The sequence below is a fragment of the Serinus canaria genome, chromosome 13 (genome assembly GCF_022539315.1).
Source record: "Serinus canaria isolate serCan28SL12 chromosome 13, serCan2020, whole genome shotgun sequence".
NCBI lineage: Eukaryota > Metazoa > Chordata > Aves > Passeriformes > Fringillidae > Serinus > Serinus canaria.
In genome coordinates this window covers 12,857,788-12,874,605 of record NC_066327.1, presented here as the reverse complement: position 1 = coordinate 12,874,605, position 16,818 = coordinate 12,857,788, and the positions used below count along the sequence as shown (strand labels likewise).

Here is a 16,818-nt window from a genome sequence, read left to right as displayed (position 1 = left end):
GTTGATCTTTCAGGCATCTGAAGTTTTGACAGCAAAGCCCATTCAGAGGGTGCCAGAGATTGTTCATTAATGCCCCACACCACCCACTGCAGTCAGCAACCAATGTAGGAAAGAAGCCTCACTAGAGAAAACTTCATATCTTACATCTAAACAAGTAACTCTTAAAATCTCACACAACAAAACTTGACTAGAGGCAATCACTGAAATACAAATAACCCTGTGAGGGCATTTGCCTTCTCTAGGAACACATCCTCTCTACTCTGTACAGCACATCTTCCTCAGTTTCCAAAGGAGGCACGAAAGGCAGGGGCTGGAAAGGCCAGCAGCAGGAAAGTGTCCCTGATCAGGGCACCAGGGAGGCTGGCCATTGGAACAGCTCACTGAAGAGAGCAAAGGAGCAAATAAATTTAACCTAGTTATGAGCTCTCCCCCTTGTGCTGACCTGGCAGCTGTGAGAATGGTCAGGAGCCCTGTGGTAACACACACTCTGTGCCTGCTCTTTGAAGCAGCCATCATGTGCCTTCCTTCAAACATCACCCAAACAGACCTCCTTGATTTTGAGGTATTCTCAGCAAGCTCTCTGCCCTGTTCAAAGCTTTGTTTAACATTCCCCAGGATTTTATTTCACAGATCCACTTTAGTGTTTTGCCTGACAAGTGTAATTGTCTCACAATATCTACATAGGTTTCCCTCTCAATAGAGCCCTTAGGACTTCTTGATGTCTAGTGTGCTTTTCCCTCATCCTTTTCAGGTCTCTTCTGAATAGATCGTCTCAAGCAACCAGAAATTTTGTCCACTCAATTACAGATTTTTCAAATAAGGGCCTTCCACAGAGACTAGACATATTATTAGTGCAGCTGCCTTCCTCCTGAGGCAGTGGGTAGACTTAAAACGAGAAGAGGAAAAAAAAAAAAGGAAAGAAAAGAAAAGCTACCACTGTTTAACATCAGAGCTCATCCCTTGCCATTGTTAGTTTGTCACAAAAGATTGTTTCATCACAGAGAACAAACAATCCTCACTTCAAGCATAAATCAGCTAAGCCCAAACCAGGATGCAGGCTTTACTTAATGTACCCAAGACAAGATAAACACCAGAGTGGCTGCTGGTGCTCGTTATAATAAAGGAGGGAACTGTCACACAGACACTCTCAGTCTGATTTCCCAGTCTGATTGATAATAGCAGAAGACACTTGGCAGATCAGACTACACAATACTTACATTATTCAAGCCAAATCTAAAAAGCACTGGAAAGTCTTAAAAAATCCACAGCTCCAAACCCATGGAAAATATAAAGAGCCTTTCTTCAGCTCTTTATTTTGATTAAAATGAGAAAATAAGACTATGAAATATTCCAGAGGTTTGCCTACCACATGTGTGTTCATCATTTCCATTTTAGCATCACCTGCCTTTCTGAACTGTTCTGGTTTGTGGTGCAATTTCATCTGTGGTGACACCTAGGGCAGCTGAAGTGACTCCTCCAGGGGCACAAGCACAGCATGCTCAGCCTGCTTCCAAACCTGAGAATGCCCTGGCATCTGGTCTGACACACCCCAGAAGGTGAACACAGAGTCACTGGACTTGGCCACATCACTTGTGAGGATGATGATGGCTGCTCTGCTACACTGACTGAGGACAGGGTGATTTGTACCTATTGATGAACAAGCAGCTAAAAATGGAGATTTCCCCCATTTTCATAGTGTAATGGGGAAAGGAAGGCACAGGAGCCATGGAGTTTTCTTAGGGAAGTACTCTGAAAAGAGACAGCAGAAGGTCTAATCCTCTGACTTCTCACTGCATTCCCAAGAGCTGGGTTTGGCTCTTCAGCACTTCTTTACTACACTTCCACTGTAAGAACATACCAAAGCATTGCATGCTTGCAGAGAGGAGCCTGCTGTTTGCTGCACTGCTGAAGTGCCTCACACATCAGGAATCATGTCCCTGATGGTTGGGAGAACAAGGAAAAGCTGCAGGTGCTCCAGCAGCACCTGTGCACTCACACTGCTGCAGGGCTGTCCTGCAGGGGGATGCTCAGGCAAGCTGCTCCTCCCAACTGCTGCAGAAAAATCCATGTTTGGGCACTGCATTTTATAAGATTAAGACTTCTCTATCATGAACTGCAAGTGGGCAAAGCTTATTGTATCTCCTTTGCCTAACTGACGAGTAATAGACATATGAGCAACCTCACAATACAGAAAACCCAGTAAAATGTGGTTTTCAAAGAGATTTTTTTATTTCCTTACCCTTGTGCTACTCCTGCCACACAGCCTGGCTTCTATGCACACAGATAGAAAATAGTTATTTCATTCCATTTCAAATATTGTCCCAATTAAGCCAAATTTTGCTTTTAAAAGAAAATTTTAAAAACCCAAACAAGTGTCGTTAACTGCTACAAAATTTAATGAAGCTTTAAAAAAAATATTATGGAATCTTGTCACACTGAGTAATTTTTATTACAAGGGCAATTTTCTTTAATGAAAGTTGTTAGGTGAACTGGATGGATTCCAATGGCTGTGCCTATGCTGGGCAAAGTAACACAGCCCAAAAACATAAATGAGAGTAAGATTATCTGCAGATTAAAAACGATTCTGGTAGCTTGCTAACACACTTTGCAATAAAGCTGATGTACAGTGTATACATTAACAGTACCAGTCAAGAACCACTGCTTGCTTTACTTTGAGCTGTAAATAAAGCTGTGTGAAGACAGCAGAGGAGCTTTAACAAGCAGCCTGCCTTACAGAAGCAGCCCTAAACTTTCCAAAAGAAGGCATTATTTTCCCCTAGGTCAAATTTCTGTGGTGGTCTTAATGTACTTCTTCTTACTGGCCTCATCCAAGCAGAGCTGCCCTCAGATCCCTCTAGTCTGGTGACCTTTTGTAGCATGGCAAGGACCTTCCAAGACTGGAATTCCTCATAGCCAGTTGACTTTTCATTCCAGTATTGTACTCTGCCACAGCCACAGCCTTCTGAAAATCCAGGGAACCTCCCCCTCCCACTGAAGGGCACAGGAGGACAGGACTGGAGGATCTGCAGAATTCCATTTTAGGCAGGAAAGGACAATTTCCCTTCTCTGCAGGTTATTTTGGCTGCTTTCCACCACCAAAGCCTGAAGTGCCAGCATGCATCTGGCATTTGTTTACAGGTTACCCCAGCCTGCCATCCCCACCCTCCCACACACAGACATGCTTGTTGAAGATTACAAATGAATCCATTCATTTTTACTTGGCTACTTGGCCCCAATGTGCTGTTTAACAATTTAAGAACGAATTATACTTCTTCCTGAATCCATCATAATGTGCAAGCCAGGCCTCCCTGAAATAGAAGATTCTAAATCATTGAAATTAACTTCTCTCCCTGTTTTGGTGCAGATGAGTAATCCTTTGAAACAGCAAAATGTGCTGTTATCCAAACAGGCAGCACTTCCACTAGTTTTAATTTTCTTTCAATGTTTTCACGCTCTGATCACTGAAGTTGGTTGGGAGGATAATAAATTGATTTAACAAATTGTACTATGAGCACCAGTCTCAGTAATAGAAAACTGATTAGGCTGATCACAGCTTTCCAAGCTGAATCTTCCTGCAAAGAGGAAAAGGCTTGAGAAGGGAGAGAATTAATATTTGTTGCTTCACTGATTACAGTTCTGGGGTGGACTCCAAAAGGGGGGGGTCCAGTTTCCACTGCCCATTCTGCATCAGTGCTGGGTCTCAGCACAACTTTAAAAACAGAAACTGAGGGGGGAAAGGGTTTCTGTGCATGGGACAACAGCTGAATGTGTACCACCCCACATGGTAAGATAGCATGGTTTGGTCTTGAACAAAGATCAAAAGGGTTTGCTGAAAACCTTACTAGTTTGGTTCTCTTTCTAAATGGTTTCCAATCAAGCTTCTGTTTCAGGCACAATAAAGTGCACAGAAGTGGAAGAATGGTGCCCAAGAAATAAGCCAGGTTGTGAGTTAGTGGGGAAAAGACCTCTGGTGTGAGCCTGGGCTGTGATAAAATCAGGTTTTCCCAAAGAAAGTTTAGTAGGCTGCATTTCCAAGCAGGGAAATATACAGGGAGCAATCATCTCACTGACAGCACAACCTCTCAATCTCTCAGGAAAGTTTAATTTGTAAAGGAGTCTGTTCCAACTGCTGCTTTCTGAGGAAATCCAGAAAAATCCATTTACTTCTCTTTCCTTCATGCTGTAAAGGTTTAAACACCTCCTGCTCTTGGGAGCAGTGCAGCCAACCTGTGGTGTGTGCATCACCTCTTAATTCCTGCCCACTGACCTCCTGGCCAACACACAAGATCAGTTTTCCCCTCTGCCAGAACCCATCTCTCCCAGGGGAAACAGTCAAGTCATTCTCATTAGTTTACTCTTCTCCCTTCCCATTTCATTAAATATGTATCAAGATTAAAGCACCCACTTAGCTTTTTTCCTCTTCTGTTGACTACATTTCATCTAAAGAGGGAATTTTGTGACTCTCAGTGATTTCCTGTTGATTGCTTTTAACCTCAGAGCTGCTGTGCTGGCACACACACACTGGAGAGATGCAGGTTCTGGCCCACACAGCCTTTGTAGCTACAAAACAGGGGTGAATTCCTTGCAGTACACTTAATATTCAGCTCAAGTTTGATGTAGCCATGGTGACTGGCAAGGAAGGGCATTACTGTCCCAAATTACTGCCTTCAACCCAAGCAATCTCTGCACTCCTCTTAAGGCCACATCAGCCACAGCTCTGACTACCCAGTTGTTTAAGCAAAGGAATGCCAGCACTCTCAAAATCTTTAATTGCTTTGAACCTACCCCATCAGCTGCTTTCTGGGCACTGGAGAGACAAGGAGGGGTGCAAAAGCATCTCAGAAGTTTGTGCCAAAGCCTCCTCTGTGCCCAGGGAGTGTGCCAGGACACAGCCACTGCTGCCACTGATGTTCTGCACGGCGTATCATGACCAACAAAAGCCCATGACCAACAGGAAGGCAAAACTTGCCATCACTTGAAGAGATGCAGGCAGATGAAGTGTTAAGACAGTTCTTACTGCAACATTTTGGAACATATCAAAATTGCAAGATTAAAGCCTTAAAAGTCACTGAGTTTTGCTGGGGAGAAAAAGAAAAGAAAAGAAAAGAAGATGCCAAAACAAACCAGTCCTCAGAGGGTTGGCTTTGTACATGATAGAGGCAAAGAACTTCTTGGCCTGAAAGTATTTGCTTTCAAATCATCAGAAAAGGAAATATTCCAGAAAGACCACAAGGATTGACAGAGAAATCTGCTCCAGACTTTTGTCTTGTTAGAGAACAGTCCATTAGGCCTGAGATGTAACTCAGTTGAAAGTGGCTTTGATTTGGTAGGAATGCACCCCTTGGGGTCCCACAGGCTCTGATCTCCAGTGTCTAAGTGAGGAAGAACAACTATGAAGCCTAAAATTAATAGCAGAGAACTAGAAAGTTTTTGCTCTGGGGTTGCAGCCAACTTGGAATATTGGAAAACACTGATAATCCTTCAGTGCTACAATGATGCCTGAACATTACCAACCATGAATGACAAAGCAGAAGGAGGTCTGTCCTGTTGTCTGTGGGTCAGAGAACAGAAAACAATGTATCTGGCAAATGAAAAAATGAGCAATACAGCTGCAGGGAGAACAAGTGACTTGCAGTAACAAACTCTGCCATGCCAGAAGGATAATTTACAAACTCACACTTTACTCTTCTTCTAGACCTCTTCACCATCAGTTCCCAACACTCTGGTTTACTTTACTCACAAGAAATGCAGTTATCACAGGAAGTCAGTGACATCTGCTAGAAAGGTCAATAAATCTATTAAATCCTGAAGCACAAATCCAGGCCTGTTTACAGCTGTACTGATACCAAACTAAGCCATCTTGTGGGCAACACCATTCTCAAATAACACATTAATTTTATCTGGATGACAGAGGACAGGGCAGGACTGATAGCTGAAGGTCCCTGCTTTTAAATCTGGAGCTTTGGCTTCCCCCTGCCCAGCAGAGTTAAACTGCTGTGCTCCATCAGGGCATCCCTGCTGTGGGGAGCAGGCAGCAGTGCTCCTCAGAACTGCACTGAGAGCATTGTGTGGCATTTCTTTACTAAGAAAATATAACTGCAATTAAAACTAGAAAAGGAACGTGGTTTGGTTTATCCACTTTTATTTTTCAGTTGAAGCAGCATTTAGCTTCCAATTTTAAAGAAGCTAAATGCTTTTTGAAGAGTGAAGAAGTTTCCACCTTTATCAAAGTCCCTGTGTGGAACAGCTGCTTTGTTAATACCACTCCAAATGCAGGTTTAAATAGCAGAAACTATGATTACCAGTAATAGATATCATATATGGGCAGAGGGTGTTTGAATCACATTTCTAATTAACTTCTATAGAGAAGCAGCTGTAAAGCATTAAAATGCTGATTTGCACTGCAGCTGGCAGATATCTAGATTTTTGACTCCTAGCAGATGAGGACATGTACTTCAAGGTGAGGAGAATGAAATTAAAGCTCTTTTCCTGCAAAGCTCCTCTAACAGAAGCTACATGTGTAGGGTTTCTTAGTAGCAAGCAATACACTGAGATTTACTTAATGAGCTGTAATGGAAACTCTGCTCCTCAATTATTTATTTTTTTTTAAACTTTAGACTGCCAGACATCCTTCACTACACAATAATTAGCTGAGAAAGAGGTCACAGTACACTCAACCTTTTAGAGCCACCTCATTTCCTTTCTAGAAGAATCTTTCAGCCACAGCAACTGATCTTAGAGAAATAAATATAAGATGATGAAAAATAAAATGCTTGGTTAATTTAGGCTGTCACAAACAAAACTGCAGCAAACAACTACAATAGGGCCTCACACTTAAAACACAAGAGAATAAACTTTTAATGTTCCCCAGCCATTGCCTAATGCACAGTGCAGGTTTTAGACATCCCTTTATGAAGGGAATACACGAGTACAGACATTAAAGACACATTAAAAATGGATACTCAGAGAAGGGAAAACATAAAATTGAATTTCATCCACATCTCAGTCTGATCCAAAGCAGACTTTGTCACCGTTATCTAAAATATCCCACACTCACAAGACACTGCCAGAAATGGAGAATAACAAATTACTCTCTTCTCATAAACAAAAATGGGATGTCTGCACCAGCTTTTATTTTATTGCTCCCTTTGGTGCTCACTATGGAAAAGAATGCTGGTGAGTTCACAAATTCACTCCTACACTCATGTCCCTGCTCTGCTCCCTGGGAGTCATGCTGCAGCTTGGGACAGAATGTCACATCTCTCCATCCAGGAAGAACCAAACTCCCACTTACCCAAAGGGAGAGCTGTCTCACTGGCTGTTCCTTCATTTTTCATGAGTCTAAACAGATCTGAAGTGGTCTGCAATGAATTCTAACAAGGAAACAAATCCTCTTTATTCTGCAACTTAATTTACAAAAATAATCTGTCAGTTGTTTGGGACAATATTTACCACAACTTTTATGAGAGACCTTGAAAGCAACACTTAAAGATTGTGGAAAAGTACAGTTGGCCCAAAAGAGCTTGGCTTTTTCTTCTTTTCTCCATATTTTCTGGTAAGAAGCTTTAAGATGAAAATATTGATAATTCAGCAAGAAAGGCTGTCATCACTTTGTCCTAAGCACAGTCACTCCATATTCTGAGATGCACTAACCAGATGCACTTCAGTGCATTTAAGAGGGAAAAAAAATTACTTTTACAGTGCATGTGCCTGTAGATGAAAAGATAATCTCTTTAGCTGTATAAATCTGTTACTGTTCCATTTAAAGATCAAAAAGAATTCAAGTATTAAACCTTTTTCTATTTCAGATACTCAGAACATGATTTCTTTCAATTAAGGCCTGGCAGATGTGGTTAATGGAACAGAGCTGTATTTGTTATATACCTGCTGCTGCACCAAATGACACATTAATCACCCCTGGCCTTCTCCCTCACTACATTACTCAGTGACTTCTGCCCTCCAGACCAAATTATGCTGCTCATGGTTCAGCCAAGTTACCTCACTCACATTTGGTTTTCCATTCATATCATCCCATACCTCCAGAATTATCTGTACTGCAATATAAAGAGAGGTTTAAAATGTCACAGGGATTTATCTGTCAAGAGAAAAAGAAGGATTTGGTTCTGTCTCCCCTCTGATAGGGAAGGAATTAAAAAAAAATTAAAATGGTTGAACATAAAAATAGAATAGACTCCTAAAAAAAGTTTTCACAAATTAAGATGAGGATCAAGGTAACAAAGTAGTCTTGGAAGATGAAGCTGAAATCCAAAATCTCCATAATGACCCCCCAAGGGAAAATGAGTTCCCATACACATTCCTCAGAACAAAATTGTCTCCTTGAAATCCACTGGAGCCAAGGATGCATTTACAGAGCCTCCTGGACAGCCACTCCCTAAACCAGGGGGTGTTTAATGTAAAGGCCAGAGGGTTCACTTTGCAAATGCCATTGTCATCTTGGGTCAAACACATTCCAACATTTGGGCTTGTCATTGTCATCTTGGGTCAAACCCATTCCAACTCTTGGGCTGAAAGCTTTGTGGCCTCCCAGTGCCAGGTGCAGATTCTGCCTGGCTGCTCTGAGAAGGATGCTCAGATTTCACATCTTGCCACTGTACAGACATGCAACACCCTGGGCAGAGGGCCCAGCTGGGCTAACACTTCCAGAACAACCCTGATGTTTGGAGACTGCAGTATTTTCAGTGCTGCCACATCCAGCTTTATTATTGTACCAACAGAGTGCTTTGCATGTAACTCATGCTTTGGAGATGACTGATGCTGCAGTTCTCTTCTTCAACAAGGGACAACATTTGTTCTAAAACACTGTCATTTTTACCAAAGTAATCTTGAAAACAAGTAAGAACAGGCTGTCACTCAATATGCAAATAACTGAATGCTGAAACGTGAGTTTTATGGGAAATTCAAGCTCTTAGCCACAATCACTGATTTCTGTCAAGCTCAGCCATAAAATAAGATAAACCCTGTGTGGTGTGTACCCTTTCCTCTGAGCACACAGCCAGCCCCAAGTACACCACAAGATGTTTCTTTTAATGACATTCAGCAATGAAGTCACAGCCTCCTGCACACAGTAAACTTCAAATGTCTTGAATAATTTCTAAATTTCCATTGCTGCAAAGGGTGAAAAAGTAAAAATCCTACCATGCCTGACATTAGGGGAAAGGCTGAAAAATCCATGATATCAGCTTGCTCCAGAAGCACATAAATGCAAACAATTAGTTTGTTTTAGAGGTATTCTTTTACAGGTGTTTCCTAGATAAGTTATAGGAGCTCTGCAGAGAAGGACCTGGGAGTCCTTGGGCACAAACTGAAGCACAGGAAATGCTGGTTAAGCATAGGGTATTTTTTAATTACTTTTTTTTTTAAACTAGGTCACTGGCAGAGTGACTGAACAGCAGAACAGGCTCCCCAGAGACATCAGGGAGTCTCAATCCCTGGAGAGATTTTCAAAATTGGAGTGAATAATAAGATCTGGAGAAACTTGCTGTAGCTGAGCAGAGGGGCTGGGTTAGATGATCTCCAGATTTGCTTCCCAAACTCAACTATTTGTGATTCTGCACCTGTAAGAGACTTCTCCTCCAAAACAGAGGAGTTTGCCGTCTGCCTTTCACCAGGAGTGTTTGATGTTCCACTGCTGTGCTGGGCTACCAAATATGTACCAGGTGAAAAGCAAAGAACATTCTGACAAGCACCCTGCAAAGGGATGTGCCATCCCCTGCTCCCCCAGCTCAGGGCTGATCCTTTATTACTGAGACAGAGGACAGCTTTACATCTGTTCATGCAGACACAGAGACAGCTTTTACAGCAGAGGTGTCCACAAGCTACAAGAATTAGGTGGAGACCAACAATTCATTTAGTACAAGACAGACACTAGAGCAGAACAGCTCCATTTCTCAGCACAGCAATCCTGCTGCAGGCCCAGGGACTGAAGCAGACCCTGAAGAACCATGAACTGCCTGCCTGTGACTTGGGGCCAGCTATCAATAACAAAATGCCATCAGAGCTGACAGAAAAACCTGCAGTGTTACAAACTGACCTGCAATTCCACTTCAGGTCTCCTCCTCCCATTTCTATGATAGAATACAACCAAATTCCCACTCAGCAGCATGGTAATTAGATATTCAAAAAGCAAACAAATTTCACATGCCAGTCCCCAGGAGAAAACTGATATACATGGAAAAAACATTTTAGTTTACTTAGGGCCATTCTGGTAACAACAGGCTTGGAGGGATGCAATTAGTATCCTGCAAGCCAGCATATGAAAGGTTTAATTTAACCCATCAGGCTGAAAGAATAGCTACAGACATTACAAGTGAAGCCATAAATCCACTGCTAGAAGTGTGGACTGCCACAGCTAGAAGTTTGTATGATCAGGAATTGCAGAGTGGTAATTCACAAGTTGAATTCAGAATTCTGCTTATCCAGAAGGGGAGGCATTATTTTGGACCACCCTGCAAGAGCTGAGGTTCATCACACCCTGGAGGTCAGCCTGTGGCTCTCTGGCAGCTCTCTGTACCATGCAGGAAGAAGCAGCAAGTGCTGGGCAGGTTAATTCTTACTTTCCAACAACAGTTTGCTGAATTGGTGTCTCCCTCTTCAATAAAACCTATTTTCTTCTGCACAGAAAATTCCTACAAGTGTTCTGAACAGGGGAGAAAGTTCTTACATCGCTCCCAATCAAGTTTGTGGGGGAAAAAAAGCATTATAGCAGTCCTGATGCAATGCTACACTGCCTGCAGAGAGTACCAGTAGAGAAAGTAAAACCCAGCCCTGCAGTATTCACTCTGCTGTGACCAATGGCACATGATGGAAAGCAGCTCCTTTTAAATCAACCCAACCTACCAAGGGAATCCCCACAGAGGAAGATTTAAGTGTCAGAAGGAGCTGCTGGAGGTGACAATAACTGCAGCTCAAGGCAAAGGAGATGGAGCCACCACACCCACGGAGCCCAGGGACAGGCAGCCTTTCCCACAGCACTCTGCCTGACACAGAATCCTGCACAAAATTTGGGTGAGGTAAGGCTCTAGCCTTTTTTTAGATTTGGGCCATTTGCATTATACTGCAGGCATTAAAAAAAAAAAAAAAAAAATCAAACCATTCCAGACAGCAAGTTGTTCCAGCACATTCTGACTTTCCAAGTACAAAGCAAAGGAAACATTTAAAAAACATGACTTGTAAAGCTGCTTTTGCTGCTCCCTGTTAAGATCTGCTGTCATCAGGACAGCATTTTTGGGATGAAAAATGTTTATTGCTAAAGGTCACAGAGTTGTCTCTTTCAAACAAATTAAGAAATAAATGGCTGCTGACACTTCCAGATGATGATTCATCTGTCCAGGAGCTCCAATAATGCACAGCCACAGCTGCCCCCCAGGTTTGCTGCAGACCACAGCAGCCACCAACTAACCCAGAAATCTGTCTTCACTCTCCTGTCACTCTGTTAGCCAACTTCCCAGCCCTCTTCGTAGACACACCAAAAATTCCTTACACTCAAGCTTAAAACCAGATGAAAAACATATGAAAATAACATCTGTCAGGAAAAACACTGCTTGCAGTAGCCAGGTTTCCACACTTACTATTTCTTCTATTACCAAAGTCCTCTTTACTTCATGTGCAGCAAAGATTCTCCATGTATGAGACACAGGGATGAAAGAGGCTGATGGATCAGCACCAGCATCACCATTCCCAGAAAGCAGTGAAACAGCAGAACAAGAGAGAAACATTGCAGCACCTCAAGGGCAGCTGGCAAACCCCAGCACATTTAACCCCAGCACAGGTCAGCACACAAGAAATGCTGGCAGGAGAGAGAGGGAGAGTCTCCTTGCCAGGGAAGGTCAAGCTATTGAGGAATATTCTTTAAAGAGTTAAAGTTCTGGAGGTCTGTTTAGATAACCCTTGAGTGAAAGGCCAGCATGAGATACAGCAGAGATATCCAATGTTTTATCCTGTCAGAGTAACATCTCCATAAAAAAATTAATAACAGATTTTTATTGAGTGATTATCTTTTCCATCCTTGGCTTTTCACTGCAGTTTATGGTGACTATTTACTGATCTTTTCAGGGAAGGAGATAACATTTACTGCTCCTACTATGCCCCTCTGATCTCAGACCTGGCCTCTACTCCCACTACATCCAAAAGTGATTCTGTAACTTTAAAAGATGCAGCTACAAATTTAGGGGACTGTTATTTCACACAAAAGCACAGAATTCTTGAGGACAATACAGAATACTTTGCAGACAATGCAGAGGACCAATCATTTATGATTTGCAAAGAAAAATCAAGAAATTTCTTCTCATTCTTTTTACTGCTCTCCAGTTCTGTGGCACAGCTGTGATGATCATCAGCTGGGACATGGAGTTCTTATTATCTGCCCAATTTAATCATAAGAAACAGATAACCAGAGCAGTTACCTAACAGTCCAAATCCAAGAATGTGCTCTTTTCAAACATACAACATAGAAGTTAAAGTTTTCCTGGAACTTCTGCTCCTTCATGATTTCAGTTAGATGCATTAAACTATCAATTCTCAGTTACTGGGTTGAAGTGTTTGTTGTTTAGGTTTTGGAGGTTTTTTTTGTTTTAACAGTGGATAAATTAGAACCAGAAATTTGTAACCATCAGCCTTTCAAGTCAAGATCATGTGATTAGGATTTATGAGCCCCCTAAGATTAAGGATCTACTTAAGCCCATTGAGGGATGTGCAAGCCAACCCCAGTGAGGGTAAGGAAGAAAAGTGCAGATACAGAACTGACAGCACTGAAGGAAAGATGTTTTATCCTAACCAGCAATTGTCCCAGTGTGCAGAAATCAACTGTGCTAGCAGGAAAATACTGGTTTAAAAAAAAAAAAAACGAACAAGAAAAATCCACCCCAAAGAGAACCCCCACACCAGTTTTTATTAACACTCTCTTTCCATGAGTGTTATTCTCTTCCCTTGACAATTTAACCTACTGTCCAGCACCTGGAGTCTTTTATATCCATTTATAAATAGATGCTGCACACAAATGAATCCCAGCTACTTCTTGCAACCTTTGTATGAAAGATGGATGACCAAGGGAGGAGAGAATTTGTCTGATCAGAGGCAGGTGGAACAGAGAAGAGAGAGCTGGACAAACAGCACAGGTAGAGACTGAGGAGCAGGGGTGGAGCCAGGAGGATGGCTCTCTTTCACCTGGTCAGGGCACATCTAAAGAACAGGGAAAACAGACCCACAGGAAACTAGATTTCATTATTTCCACTTCTCTGAAAAGAAACCCATTTGTACAACTCACTTGTGGTTACAGCATGAGCTTGTCTAATTTGCTTCTAGACTGAGTAGCAATAAAAAGACCTTGTCAGGAAGGTGGGTTTTCCTTCTCCTCACCTTAGCCTGAAAATTCTCTTAAGAAATACTTATTTCATGTCACATTGATTTGTTCAATGCAGCATGCCTTGCTTGCAAACTAATGAGAGAAGAACTTCAGGCCAAGTACTACAGCTGTTGGGTAGTGCCTATTTGGAAGCCAGTATAGGGCAGAACACTAAATATTCACAAACTTGTTTCCAAGCTCACTTAGGAGCTTCCTAGATGTCAGGTTTCTGGAGATGAATCCTTTAGCATATGTACAGAAACCTCTTTTGTCCCACTTGAGTAATATCAGTGGCTTGAACTCTGCAGCTCATAAAGCTAAACAGCAGCTTTAAAGGAGAAAACAGTTACTGGATCTGACCATAACCCCTCAAAGTCACAGTGCCCTCTTCAACACCAGTCAGAGGACTTCCCATGGGATTTCTCCACCTATGCAACATCTACACAACAGAGGCATTGATTCCTCCTTCACTTGCCTCTTCCACCACAGCAAGAGTGCAAAATGCAAAGTGCAGCTTAATTTGCATCAGGCACCATTTAAATGGCTCAGAGAAAAAGATCTCAGCAACCACATGCACACATTGGTGCTGCTCCATTCATGGTGATGTGTGGTGTCAGTGACTCTGCACCTCTGCAGACAGCACTTCAACCCAACCCAAAGTGACTGCATCAGGCAGTGCAGTACAGAATATTGAGGGAAGTTCCATCTCCCTCAAGCAAGGGAGAGAAAAGGTTTGGACGCTGCACATTTACTTTTCAGGAGCACAAAATTCATGAGACAGGAAAGCCAAATCATGGGCAGTCCCAGATGGAAACCTTTTAACAAGGATTCTTTTACATGTTCTGCATCAAGAAAGAAAAAAAGAAAGAAAAAAGTAGAATGTAAGGAGTGAGCTATTCCCATCTCTTGGCTTTTTTTGGTTATTTCAAGAGTCAACATTTAACATTTTACATTAAGGGCTACACAGGCCCTTAACTGAATATTTAAACCAGCTTCTCTGGCTTTTGATATTGCCCAGAACACAGGGCAGTCCATGCCAGCAGCAGCTAAACCAGCACACCCTGAATATGGAACATGAATTTTCTGCTTTCAAATGCACCGGAGCAAGATTGCCCTGAGCTCTGCTGCTGGCAAGTAAAAACCCTCAGGTCATTACACACATATTTACAAGTGCACAGGTGCCTCAGGTAGGGAAGGCTGGTGGGGATGTCACATGAAACCATCCTACCTCTGTCACTGAAGTCATCCACCAGCACGATCTCTGCCACCAGCTCGGGCGGGGAGCGGTTCAGGACGCTGTGCACCGTCCGCAGCAGGGAGGACCAGCCCTCGTTGTGGAATGGGATTATCACACTGGTGTTTGGGAGCTTCTCCAGGTACAGCTTGTTCTTGCAGCTGGACACACACAGAGCAAGTCAAAAGGTGCTGCCAGAACACACCAGACACACCAAAAAACACCAGCATTTCCGTATTAATTACTGGCAAGCAACTTAATAAAGTAAAATAAACTTAGTAAACTTCTTTGCTCTTCAAAATGATGCAGAGTGCATTAATTTTCTTGATTTTGAAATAGGGGCAACAAACTCTTGCCTTGTAGGGTTGGTATCAAGCTAGTTTCATTAACAAAATTCTGCAGTATGAAGTGTAGAGTTTACTTTCCTGCAGGAGTGGCCATAAGTGGACTTTAAACCTGGTTAAACAGGTAACCTCTAAGGCCACACAGTGACCCAATGTAGTTAAAAAACACCCAGTAGCTCTCAGTAGGGGCCAAAAATCTATTCCATCCCTGGAGCCCCCTGTGTCCAGACCAAACCAGTGTGTGCTGTGTGAATGGAGGTGTGTGGGGGGCACCACGACAGTGCCAGCAGAACAAGCTGCCCTGTGTCCAGGAGCAGGGCAGGGAGGTCCCACGCTGCTCCCTGTCCCTTGCAGAGCCCCCAGGCTGCTGTGCAGGCTGTGCCCTGCCCTGGGAGGCTGTCACTGTGCACAATCCCATGCACACAGGCAGTAATTCCTTGCCCTGGCCCCCGGAAGGGCAGACAGGAATGAGAGCAGCTCTGGCAGCAGCAGCTTTTCCCTGGTACCTTTCCCAGGGCACAGAGAAGGATGTACCTATGTTACACAAGCTCAATACATCTGTGCCTACAGGAAGTTACTCTGGTGCCTGTGTGAGAGGACAGTAACTTATTCTGGGTGTAATGAATTGTCCTGGGATGCTGCCAAGAGCCTGCAGGCTGTGGCTGCAATGCACAGATGCAAGATGCAAACTGAAGCTGCAGGGACTGCTTTCATCCAGCCCTTGGCATTGCCACTCTAACCTTCTTCCAACAGTTACTAGCTACAGTTCTGTTCCAATATGAACCAAGAGACCTTGAATTGTTTCTAACTCTTCTTAAACTGGAATCCTCATTTTCTGACTAACTTTAACAAGTGGAAAACTTTAGCTATTAAGTTCAACCATTAAGCATGGAGAAAAATTGCTTCCCTCCAGCTACTGTATCTACAATTGCTTTACAAGACCTGCAAAATTAGTATTTAATATTAAAAACCCTAGAGGAGCCTAAAGGAACTGTTATCAGGGGAAGACATGACTGTTGAAACAAACAATTGTATGTGTGCACCAGGCAGATCCAGTACATGCTGTGCCCCAGCTCCCTGAGTCCCACAATTAACAGAAAGCAGACACACTGTTTGGTATATTAAAGCCCACAAACCATCTCACACATCAGCTGCTTCTTTGCCCTTCCCCAGCCAGGGCAGCTGTTGGGGAGAAGCCCAGCTGTGGCCCCAAAGCTTAGGGCAAGGCAGATGATGGATTTTTCCCCAGCACACATTCTCCTCTCTGCATTTAAGAGGCTCTAAAGCACAGCTCCCTTCTTTCTGCAATACTCTTTATGGACTTGTAACTTTATGGCTAGGTCTCAGCCTAACTTTGTTATAAACTGCCCTTCTCAACCTCTCCAGTAACACAAACCATACCATTTAATGTATATCTTTTTTAATGGCCACAGAGAATGCACAGCAGATCTTTCCAGTCCTGAATTCCTTCTCTGCACATCCCCACTCTGGGTAACTGCTCCCTGCCCAGCTAATCCCAGCACCCATTAGGCACCTGCTGTTTATCCACTCCTCAAGGCCCCCACAATTACAGTGTGCTGCAAACCACTGCAGCAGCACCATTAATCACAGACTATTAAGTCCTTGGTGTCCCTTCACTTCACTTACTAATTTTATCTGGGGCTGGAGTTAGAAGTTTCACATTTCACAAAAGTTTAAATAGCAGAATTAGCAACACTGCGTTGGCAATTTCAGGAAACACTGGAGCATGTGAGGTAACACATTTAACCCTCAGATAACAAAATACTGGCATTATCTGATGTTTAAATTCCCAGAGCCCAAGGCAGACCCTGTAAATGGAGGCCAGGTAGAATTTAGATTAGCAAACTCAAACTGTATTT

The 16,818-nt window shown here is 42.9% G+C and overlaps 1 protein-coding gene across 1 annotated transcript in view; it reads right to left on the bottom strand.

The window, feature by feature from the left end:
- GALNT10 (polypeptide N-acetylgalactosaminyltransferase 10) overlaps positions 1-16,818 on the bottom strand; it is an 80,035-nt gene that overhangs the window by 23,638 nt on the left and 39,579 nt on the right. The window contains exon 4 of the mRNA XM_030229279.2: positions 14,589-14,755. Within this exon, the coding sequence (XP_030085139.2) occupies positions 14,589-14,755 (167 nt within the window). The remainder of the gene's footprint in view (positions 1-14,588; positions 14,756-16,818) is intronic.